The 12,042-nt window shown below is 41.0% G+C and overlaps 1 protein-coding gene across 3 annotated transcripts in view; it reads right to left on the bottom strand.

Moving 5' to 3' along the window:
• Positions 1–12,042, bottom strand: part of SOAT1 (sterol O-acyltransferase 1) — a 44,179-nt gene that overhangs the window by 12,037 nt on the left and 20,100 nt on the right. For all 3 annotated transcript variants that reach the window (XM_068416847.1, XM_068416848.1, XM_068416846.1), the window contains exons 3-6: positions 5,928–5,986; positions 1,692–1,840; positions 1,539–1,598; positions 992–1,099 (exon numbers count right to left, since the gene is read on the bottom strand). In XM_068416847.1, the coding sequence (XP_068272948.1) occupies positions 992–1,099; positions 1,539–1,598; positions 1,692–1,840; positions 5,928–5,986 (376 nt within the window). The remainder of the gene's footprint in view (positions 1–991; positions 1,100–1,538; positions 1,599–1,691; positions 1,841–5,927; positions 5,987–12,042) is intronic.

Genomic DNA, 12,042 nt, shown 5'->3' with positions numbered 1-12,042 from the left:
AGCTCTTCTAAACCAAGGTCAGAGGAGAAGGTAGTAGAGAGCAGACCAACACTATTTGTTCTCATGTGGAGGCTCAATTGCAAACTGGATCCTAATTACCAGATCTAGCTGAGAACATAGCAATGTTTGGTTTTTTTTAAGTAATCAGAAAATGCAGCCCTATTAGTTGATTTTAGAGGTAAATACCTATTCTCCCCCAATGTCCATACACTATTAAGTTAAGGTCAGCTAAACAATATTCAATAGTGCACAAGCCTGTTCTTACACCTAGCCAAGAGGGACAATGATCATAATCAAGATACAGTGCTAATTTTGTACACTGAAGATCAGATAATCAGCAAGATAAACATGTAATCCTACTTGTGTACACGGGATACAGTTTGCCAAAAAGATACCATTCAAAGCAACAAGCAAGTGTGAGGAAAGCAGTCTTTCACAATCTTGTTCAGAACTGGCTGCCTGCAAAGCACAATCTTAACAGAGGCTGTGCCAATATCCTGGAGATTTTTCCCCCCAGGAAACCCAAAAAGTTCTATTTTTATTTAAACAGAAGTACAGTGTTCCAGAACTGTCATTTTTAAACAGAGGAAGGACTGCTGAAGTATTTAAATTTTTTCTAAACACAGTCCTCCTTCAAGCAATGCAAGCACCTGAAAGAGCAGTCCCCATTCAGTGACGACCCTTCCCTTTTGCCAGCCTTGTGATGAACTAAGCACATTAGGCTGAACTGTGCTGGCCATAATTCTCACAGAATACAAGAATCTGTGGGATTTTCCTAACATCTAGCTATGTGATTTGAAATGACCATATCCCCTCAAGAGGAATTCCAGCATATATTTTAAGTATGTCAAGTTGAAAACCCTGCTTCCAACAACATCCCAAGGAAGGATTCCCCCTTCTTTCTGCACCACTCTGCAGTTTCATGTATCTCCAGTGCTTTGGAAGCGAGTGTTTCCCAGCCCTGGTCCCTGTCTTTCCAAAGCATTCTTACCTTCCTTCATCAATGAAGTCTACTAAAAGCGTGCTGAGGATGAAGACAATGAGAAGAGCGATGAACATGTGGTAGATCGTCCTGATGTGACTCACTTCAAACAGCTCACTGAGGGAGAGATTCAAAGGCTATCAGGCCATTCCCATAGTGCATCACACCTCCAGTATGTTAGCTTTCAAAGTGCTTCACAGTAAGGTAAGATGACATCACTGCCATCCCAATTCAAAACACTGAAGTTAAAGCACAACTTGGGTGCCAGTCTACACCAACACTTCCTCTGTTTATCCTGAGACAAAGGATAATTAGCCATTATCTTAGTGGTAGTCAGAGGACTGTAATTAAGGCTTACATTCAGGAAGCCTGCAAGCTGCAGTAGAGATGTTTTAGAAAGGAATAGAGAAGCTTAAACTGATTAGTCCACAGGGGTTTGGACATAAGACTGGTGGTGGTGGTGGTGGGGAGAGTACCTCAAAGCAAAGGCTAGCTAGTTTGCTATGAAGGGTATTTTCAGTCAATTCAATAGAAAATTTAAAGTTGAGTTACTCACTCCAAGAGTGACCTTCTGGGAGTAAAGATCTTTCCATGTTCTGGGGGGGCCCTCAAGGTCCTGCAAACAGAGGAGAATATTTGAGACAGGAAAGAAAACAAGGCTTCCAGAAAACATAAATCTTGTTACAGGGACAGTTTAAAACCCACTTACTTGGCTTTGTGCAGTTCCTTCTCCGAGCAGGAAGCCGGGAAGGGGGAGGTTGAAGATGAGGAGTCCAGGAGTGCTGATTTTGCTACCAAACTGTTCACAAACTCTGTGAAGTGACTGTCCACTTCCTTCATGAAAGCTGGCTTCAATTGCTGATGGAGTAAAAACAGAGCAGAAAGTTGTTTAACTCTCTGGATACATTTTCATAAAATATTTATATTCCTTTTTATCCTGGAGTAGGACAGAACAGGGCATCAAGAAAACATTCCTGTACCATCTGCCAACAGCTGGAGCCAACTTGGACAAGATTAGGGGCTTATCCTGGCCTGTTCACACACCTCAGGCCAGAGGACTTCAAATAATGTTTATCTGCTCTATCAGATGCAACACAGAGGAACAAAATAAACACACTGATTTTCACATATATAACTGAAGTAGCAGATATTTCACATATTTTATGGTGCCAAGAAGGTTGAGCTAAATTTAATACATGAGGCCCAGAAAACATTTCTGAATTTTAACCAGTTACATCCTTAGCATACAAAACAAGTACAATAGGATTTACTTTTTAGCCCATCTAGTGTTATTGAGGGAAATATGGACCTTTTCATGCTTGTGGCTAAGCATTCACCATTGATGTTCTCACGCATTAATACAGAAGTGATCTCAATGACGTGAGTGCAGGAAGAAGGACCAAATTTACCCTTCCACTGCTACCACTGGATGAAACCTTTCATGTACCACTGAAACTACAGAATGCACAGAAAATTTTCACAAAAGCAACCAAACAGGGTAACATTGCTAAGCATTAAGACTGAACAGTGAGAGAGACAGAAATGGTAGGTAGCAAGACTGAAGCTCATGAATTCAGGGGATCAAATATCCCAGTTGAATCCCCTACGCTCACTCCCTTGTCTTCAGACAGCTTTATACACGTTATCTTCTCTATAACAGCCAGTTGTGACAAACTTGCACCATTTTTAGCCTAGTGCACAAAACCACTGCTTTCTCAAAAATGCATTTATGACACTTTAGCTCTTTGTCAGCAGATGTTTATGTTTCAGTGCCTAACTGTTATGCTAAAGAAAGCTGGAGCAGCGTTGTTTTGCTATGAAGGAACAGGCACAAAGTCTATGAAAAGAAGGAAAAGCCAGATAACTGAAACAGGACCTGTTAGCTCTAAGCTGCAGCAGTGATATGTTTACCTCTTACACAGAGCTCTTCCCACACCTATGCTTTAAGAAGTACGATTTCCACTGATGGACACTTGTAATCCATGATATAGCCTTAATTTTCCAAACATGCTTGGATTGATTTTATACAGCAGACCCCAAAAAGACCAAGCTAAAAAGCCCTCTCTAGAAGCAAAGCTTTTAGGCTAACAAAATATATTAAGAGATGATGTGTTGTTACAAAATGCTACTGTCTAATGTGACAACAGCCAAGCAAGCAAGTTTAACTCTCTGGCAGGAAATACAAGGCAATGTGCAATGAGACCACATAAAACCAGAAGACCCCGAATTCAAGATGCATCAGAACTCTACGTTCCTCCTGTTTCACAGTGGTCAGATCCAGAGAGATCTCTTGAAACAGAAGCTGCAGTAGGAGAAGGAGCAGTTTAATATTTAACTTTATAAAAACATTTTTCCCCTATTTGGCAGCTGCCACTATACAATAAACAAGCTTCACCAGTGCTTAAGGAAACACAAGTTCTGAGGAGCTGGCTACTCTTAGATACTGCTTTCTGGGGGGCAGAGGATTGTCTCTTGCAAAGATGGTGATTTATCACACTAAAAACATGAGAAAAAAAGTTAATTGAGTACATTGGAACTACAACCTGTAACAGAAGACACTGGCACCCTCTGGCACAGCCTGCATATGCACATATCCCTACCAAAAAAAGTCAAATAGAAATTCCTGCTCCTCTTGAAGCACTCAAATCTCCATGCCAAAAAAAGCACTATTCATTCCTACCAAAACCTGTCTTTTTATTTAAAGCCTCTCCCCTTTTTTCAGCCTAATGTCCTCTCAGCAAGAGTTTAATAAAAATTATTTCCTTAAACTACCTCTTCCCTTTAGTTAGCACTCTGCTGAGACTGCCTCCTCCTAATACAACTGCCCAGGGCTGACATCAACATATGCATGTGTTTGGATTGGGAGAGCAGGTCATGAGTTCTCATTAGATTAAATAAAACACAATACAACCAGAGCATAGACCCTACAGTAACTAACTGTGTACAAGAAAACCACACAACATACCGTGCTATATTATTAACTATTACTACTGCCATTTCAACAGGCAATCTACTTGAGCAATTACCAGGAGTAACTGTTAGCACTCAATAAGCCAAGTGTATTCCACCCAGTCACCAAAGAAACGAAGCTTAAGAGAACACACCTCCCACCAGCCTTCACTACGACAGGGCACAAGGCACGGATACACAGATGGCCTCGTAGCTTCCCCCAGCGGAGAGCACTTAACCAAGAGTTTCCTAAGCTATGCTTGAAGTCTCAGACAAGGAACTGGGCCAATCCACTCAGCTGTTGCCATTAAGTTTTAAACAGAAGAATCAGATTATTACAAAGCCAAAAGGGGGGCAAGCATGAAAAGAATGCTAAGCCAGCTGGAAGCTGGCCAATAACTGATGAGAAGTCAGAGGAAGTTGAGTGAAGTAAACCTGTAGCTTAGTTACAAAGAGAAAGTTGCAGAAGTTCCCCAGCATTTTACTCATTCTAACAGATTTAATAATTTCAGTCACCAAAACATGACAACATCCAGCCCTGACCAAGTGACAGAAGACATCATTCTCAATGTAGTTTAGGATGAACAAAGGGCTAGATTTTCAGACTGGACTGCAGATGCATGAAGGCATCCTATGCATGAATAACACCTAGCACCTACAAATCCCATTTAAATCAGTGGGAGCTGTCAGTGACCGGCACTTTTCAGAAGTCAAGCATCTGTCTAGACCTCAGATACCTATCACCCAAAAGGTAAACTGCAATTCAAGCCTTTGTTCAGTGGTTCACACAGCAAAAGGGCCACGGACTCCAGGAATTCTCAGGAAATTTGCAGTAACTGGAGGTTTTTACTTAGCCTTATAGATATTATTGTAGCTTTGAGGCACATTAAACAAATTTGCAAGCTGTCTAACTCAGGGTTTAAAACCTGAAATCCCTGTGTTTTGGGAGACACTTCAGTAATCAAAGTGCACTGACCCTGCTGGTTTTCTCCTGTTCTCTCTGCAAATAAGAAATCACTTTGTCTACCAACTAGCGTGTCTCAAAGCTGGTGGCCAGAAAAAAATTTAGAAACAAGAGACATTCCAGACATTTCTGAAGAAAGAAATCCAAGATCGAGTTGTCCCCTTGCAACTAACTAGTGTTCCCTGGAACTTACATGTGCTCAACAGTTCAAGCTTTCTTGTGTAAGCATCTTTTGCCAACACAGTGATTTGCAGTGGCTATTTTCCCTTTCATCCTAAAGGAAATTTCTCTCTGTTTTATAAGTATCTACTCCCTAACATTCACATAAGGCTGGCACAATTAGATTACTTCATCTTTACCATGAAATTCTCCACAATAAAATGAAGCAACAGCGCAGGACGATTTGCCCTGAAGAACGTGTGTGCTACAAAACAATGGTTAATGAGGAGGGTGCAGTACATTGTTAGCTAACTTCATTTAATTTGGGCATAAATCACCTTAACATAAGCTAAGACAATGGCAGCTATCACAGATGATGTTACAAATAGCCAGTGCTATTTTCTTTGAGGATATTGCTCACTGACAAAAAGAGTGGGACCAAGGCTCAGGAAAGTCACCTCCACAGCCAGGGCAAGAGAAGCTGTGGGATACAGGCTACATGCTGCCCTTTATTCAATGGATAGCAGGACACAGAGCATTTTAAAGCCTAAATATGCAAGCAGCTAGCTGATAATCACACTGCCAAAAGTTAGTGGTGAGGGAAGTTCCATTTTCTTTACAGGCCTCAAAGTTCATTCTTATCTTCGGACTTCAACCTACTGGGGTCAAGTAAGACAGAACTTTCATAACACCTCCTCTCTTGTGCAAAGTCAGAAGAGAGGAGGAGGACAGAAAGAGGGCTCCATAAAAGTCACTGCACTCAAGCTATGACTGAAGAGGGATATTTGTGTTCCAGGACTAGTGATTCTCCAAAACACATTCAGGGTTGATTATCCCGCTCCTCCCCACAAGCAAGCAGTAGAGTATATTTACCTCAGCTTCTGCTATTAGTTGCATTTTCCTTGTTATCACACGGTCGACATCAACCGGGCCTAAGGAAGAAAAGCAAATATTTAACATTTGCATTTTCAGTGATGCGAGCTGCATGTCTGAAAACAGAGAAAGCACAACATACAACAGCTCAGTCACTGATTTTTCATTAACGCTTCTGACTCCTAATAAAGCTCCGGTAAGTTCAAAACTAAGCTGCAGGAAATTCATAAGCTATGTCCAAGTATTTTAAATAGCCAATTAGGGTCACAGCACTATAAGGGAGTCAGCAGCTGCTAACATGCTAGATTTCTGAAAGCTTTCTTTTCCATCAGCAACTCTGCAAATCTTCCCAAAGTCCCTAAACATATTCAGCCTTGAAACTGCAATTATAACAACCCTCAGAAGGTCATATCCAAGTGTGCTGATCTTTTATCAGAGCTTTATCTTACACACAGTGAACTAGATGTAAGATTACGTTGTCTAGAGGTCTCTACATTGCCAAGTCAGTCAAGTCACGACTACCTGTAAAATACCATAACCAGCTCTGAAGACAGGCTAAACGGCAAGTTGGAAGGTCATCCCATGTTCAAACCTGGCTACTCCCACTCCCTTCATCCCCCAGGAGAAGCGCTAGGTATCAGCCTGACTGTATTCCTCAATGCTTCATAGCTTAAGCAAACAGTCAGGTCTAACCATGCCATGAACATCATCTGACTTTTATCGTTACTAATACCATTAGTTAATATGTAAACCTTTTTTTTGCATAAAAAACTATACATATCTCAGATGCTTCTATTACATCAGAAAGAACACACACAAATCGGACATTTCAGACTAGTTGAGTTTTAAGACAAGGTTTGTCTGCAATGGTTGTAGAGTGCTGGCAAGCCAGCTGGTGTTTCACTTCTCCAATAAGAGCTACAACACAGAAGATAAAGTTACTTAAAATAGAGAGTCTTGCGCATGTAGGAAAAGCAAGATTAAAGCAGCAATATCCACTCCCCTAAAATACTAGTCAGGGTGAAAAGACAGCAACAGCCCTTGCCTTGTCCACGTCCTTTGGCAATTACAGCTACAACAGTACCTTACACAGTAAGACATGGCCAGCATTACAAAACTTGCACGTTCAGTTTCTAAGACAACATTACCACTTTTAGAAAAAGAGGATACTGAACTGATTCCCTAGTAACATTCCAGGGAAGCATGTGCTAACAGATTTGCTGTATAGAGGTGCCAGTGTTGTGCTGCTGTGTGACAAGAAGACAGATTCATAGCAATATCATGGTTCCTAATGCAGCCTCCTTGTATGTGTGCCTATGCATGCAAAATGCAGTGTGGTGTTTTAATAGAAGCAAGTGCTTCTGCGATGCATGCTAGTCTGAAGGTGCTCTTAAGAGCAACTAGTTGTAAGAAGTTTAGGTAGACCTGCTTCAGAGATTACTCCAATTCCAATATTGGAGAAGAGTTAATGAAACAAGAGACTTGATCTTCAATGAAGCTATGCTCAGTTGTTAGCATGAATTCCCCCTGCCCCAATCAAGCAGGAAGAACATTTTTTTTTTGTCTGTAAAAACTACTGCACAAGCTATAGACTTAAGAACAGAACAGCAACAACAGCCTCTTACTTAGCAGTGTTGTAATGCAACAACAAACAAAGAAACTGCTTAACATCATGAATTTTTGGCTGCATACAAAGATCCATTTTTACAAAAATAGAATTCCTGGTTGCTAAGCATCTCACCTCCAAGACAAAAAAGAAATTAGCTCAGCATTTAAGCTCATCATGCCGTTACACTTACCAAACAGCAGCAGTTCAGAAAACAATTTGAGAGAAGAGTGTAAGATACCACTAGAGAGCCCCTTGTCTCACTCAGCTCATGCACTTTGCTGGTCTCAAATGGACACACCACACCCCAATAAATTAAAAAAATAAAAAAATCAAGTTGTTTCACAAGCAGAACTATATCCCCTTCATATCATCCCAATGGCTCTACTCCCTCACTATGTCACTCCACAATTGTATTTGTAGCCCTCTCCCTCCATTACTACTACAACCTTGTGCTTACCTACTAGAAAGCAGACCAGTCAGAGCCACTGAGTTCAAAGCACAATTAACCTTTTCCTGCAAAAAGGTAAGAATTCATGTCTCTTATCCAGCTGCCAGTCTTCAAGACTCTATCAAGTTTGCTTGAAGCCATCCAACACAGCCAAAGAGGACAGGACACACGAGACTTAAGGGATTGTGCTATTCCCTTTGTAAGCTAAGCTAAAAATAAATAACATGCTCTGATCATGTATTTCCCGTCAGATCTTGCATTTGAAGCCTCAGTTGTTATAACTACCCAGGAGTGGCTCACTTTGGAAATAAAACTCCCTTTTTAACCTACAAGGCCTTAAAGATGGATATAGTTTTACAGATAACTAACGTACAGCTTTCATGGTTGAACGGGAAACGAGGCCAGTCTCTGACCTGCTGACGTTGTAATTGCTAAATTGCACATAGTGTCCCTCCTATCACTTTACTCACCCACACACCAGTGTGCATGCACAGGCTAGACTAGAAACACAGCATCTTTTAAAAGGCTTTAAAATCAAGATCTTCATGTCTTTAGTATATGCATCTAATAACAAAGTAAAACCACCTGTAAACTTGTTGCTTCTTTTCCAGAACAAAGAGCCTCCTGTAGAAGAAAACCCACCCCAAAACAACAACTCATTCTGCTGTGTTGCATCACCCCATAAACTCAAGCTACGTCACAAGGCAGATACCAGAGAACACAAACTCATCATCTTCTTGAATCACTCATCTTCTGTTGTGCAAGCTGCTACTTATGTTCTGCGAGGTCATTTGAGAAGAGAATCATCACATGATTTTGAGTCTAAAAGGAACTGTACACTGCTGAGAGGTCTAAATGTTCATTTTCCTTTGACACTGAAAATGGAGACTGCATCCCCCTGTATCACTTCAGAATTGCAACATCATTACAGAAACAGACTCAAGGCTGCACAATACAAGCAAGCACATCTTAGCATTTAAAACAAGATGGCATATGCCTTAAGAAAATGGGAAATACACTTAAAGACATAAGGAAGAAAATCTTCAAAGGCTAGTATGAAATAGTAGCAAATTTCACAGGAGACTGAAGCAGGGTTTGCTTTGAAAGAGCTTTGCTCATAGGGAGAATGGGACTTGTGCTCACTTCCCAAAGCCATCGATAAGACCTTTATCGAGCTAACCACTTGTCTTGGGCTTGTAGAAACTCATCCTGTTAGGATGTGATGGCTCCACACAGCCCAAACCCAAAGCAGGTTCAAAAGTCAGAAGAAAAAAAGAATGAGCAATTCAAATGTAAGCTTTGTTTCCACAGGAAACCAAGCTAATAAAAGATCACCTGAAGATTGAGAAAGGTTTTTATTGTTGAAAACTTGAGCAACTTAAGTTTCACAAAAGATTTACAAACTACCTTTCTTAAAGGAGCTCACTGTCCCTTTTTCAACCTACTCTTCTACTTGTTACAGATAAGCGACATTTGGGATGACTAGAGAAGCGCCCCATTCACATGATCTGTTGGTGTTGCAGCTCGGGATCCAACGAAACCAGCTTCTACGTATGACACTAGCCAGCACTCTACCAAGCAAGCTCTCAAAAATTAACTGTGTTAAAAAGCATTAATTTTATTTAACCGCTACAGTCTGCAATTACCACCAAGGGCACAAGTGGGACTAAGTCATTTGAGTAAAGCTGTGGCTTGTGTGCAGTGTTACAGTTCCAGCCTGTAGTGACTTCACCAGCCACAGCAGCTGCCTGCGGCCCAGCACTCCGAGCCGTTGTCACTCAAACTGTTCCCGCATTGTGGCAATAAGCTTATTAGTGAGCAGTTAGAACAACCCAGGGAGCCTACTGCTATCTAAATCCCTGCACAGCAGTCAAGACAAAAATGCCTCTTCACAGAAAAGCCAGGAAAAGAACATGAACCAACTTCAGTTTATTGCCACGTGTACTTCAAAAAAAGGCACTTCTCAGAACAACTAAGCACACCACTCACAGTTCAGAAGCTTTTTCCCCTAATGATGTCAGGACCTGTTTAGCTTCAGGATTTTCATTGGAAGTCAAATACAAACTGTACCCAATACTGCCCTTCCCTAAAATAGTTTAAAAAATATTATCTTTATTATTTCTTGATCAGACAACTTACCATTCAAGAGGTTAAAGCAACAGAGGCAGAAAGATGTCCTGTTACTGTTGGATACCTGGATTCAAAGCTCGGTCTTTAGAAATCCTGAAGATGTTATCTGAAGGACAGCAATGTTAAAGCCAACCTAGTGCAAGGCTATTGTAAAGAGGGTAAGTCTTCCATATCTGGTACAATGCCACATATGTTAATAATTTGATGCTAATAAGCCTTATTCTGACTTTTGGTGATTTATTTGGCCACTCAGCAGAGAGAGGCAAGTTATGGCTACATTACTGCCAGAGCTCAGCTGATCTTAAAGAATACACAGGCCATAGGTCACTGCACTGCAGTTGGGCAAGGAATCCAGTTACAGAGTCATTTCTGCAGGGACATGGTACCCAAACAGCTTCTTCACTAGCAGCAGGAAACATGAGCACTCTGTCATGTCCACAGGCTCTTCACAAGAAACTGCTCAGCCTTCACCAAACCCACAGGCTGCAAAACATGAGAGCGCCTAGAATCTACCTAGTCTCAGACAAGACAGCTCTGTTTGATCCATCTCCCTGAAACACATCCAAGAAACTCAACCCAAGCAGCTTAATCCCAAATTCATTAATCCATAAGAAATAGCCTGTTGATACAGCGAGCACTTATTGCTGTGAGTCAGACAGCAAACCCTAAAGCTTTCCAAATCACCCTGTTTCAGAGTTCCCTCCTCCTCCATCTATCAGTAGGCAGACACAATTCATGCAGCTTCATGAACTTTTGCACTGAGAATGATCAATAGTAACGTCTTCATTGGGAGATAACAACCCCTTCCTAAGGCCACCATTACCAAACAGGCTTCCTCACACCAAAGACATGCCACATAGCTTGTTTGCAGATCAGTCTCCAGAGACACTTCTAATCCTTTTCTGGTTTCTGAGGAAACAAGGGCAGATTCCACAACCATCAGTTTACTGTTTTGAATGGTCTAATCTTAAAATTTTAGAGGCACTCTGATACACACTTAAGAGCCATGTCCTCTCTAACCTTTTAAGATCTGCCCTTGCAGTTTCTATTACGCTCATTCCAGGTGAATTTTCCTGCAACGGGTACGGCCTGATATCAATATCCCACTAACCAGAACAGTTTTATATTTATGTATCTCCATCTGAAAACATACAAGACTAATCTTATTAAGAAGGCCCAGCTTTTGACAGGGGATTATTGCTGCTTAGATCACCTACTGAGTCTATGCCAGGACCAAATTAGTTGTTTAATTATGACACTGGAGCCAATTCACAGAGGAGAAGTGATGTATGAGACTGAAGTTCAGCTACTCTGTCAAAGCAAAATTACAGGCTGAACGATTACAAGATACAAACACAGGAAGGGACAGAAGAATTCTTCTCAGAGCAATCTCAAAGCTATGAATACTTCCACACTGCTATAGACGTGGGGGTACCCGAGTACAAACTATTCAGTCTTAGAACTCGGCAAGCAATGAGACAGTTTTCAGCAGAATTGATGAGGCAAGGTAAAAATAACCTAAATTATACAAGCAGAAGAGTCAGATCTAATGTAGCTCTAAAGCCAATATATGGATTAAAATTATTCCTCCAAGCAGTTTCAGATCAGCCAATGCATTTGAGTTTTAATAAAGAAAGGATTAATGGCCTAGAAGTTTCTGTAGAAAGTTCACACATTTCTGGAAACAAGTCAATTGGCCCTTGACACATTAACTCTTCAGTTAAAAAGCAGATTGTGTTTGCTAATCAGGGAGGATCAAGGGTGAGAAATCACATTAGCGATTTAGTTTTTCTACAGAAATAATTGTGACAAAGACACAACAATATTTACTTGCATACAAGACACCATCTTGACCTGGCTAGAATCCCTTGACTGCAATAAACATGCATCTCGTCTAAAATTCAACACAACACCCAGTACTAAGATGT

The sequence above is a fragment of the Nyctibius grandis genome, chromosome 21 (assembly GCF_013368605.1).
Source record: "Nyctibius grandis isolate bNycGra1 chromosome 21, bNycGra1.pri, whole genome shotgun sequence".
NCBI lineage: Eukaryota > Metazoa > Chordata > Aves > Nyctibiiformes > Nyctibiidae > Nyctibius > Nyctibius grandis.
This window is presented reverse-complemented; position numbering and strand designations above follow the sequence as displayed.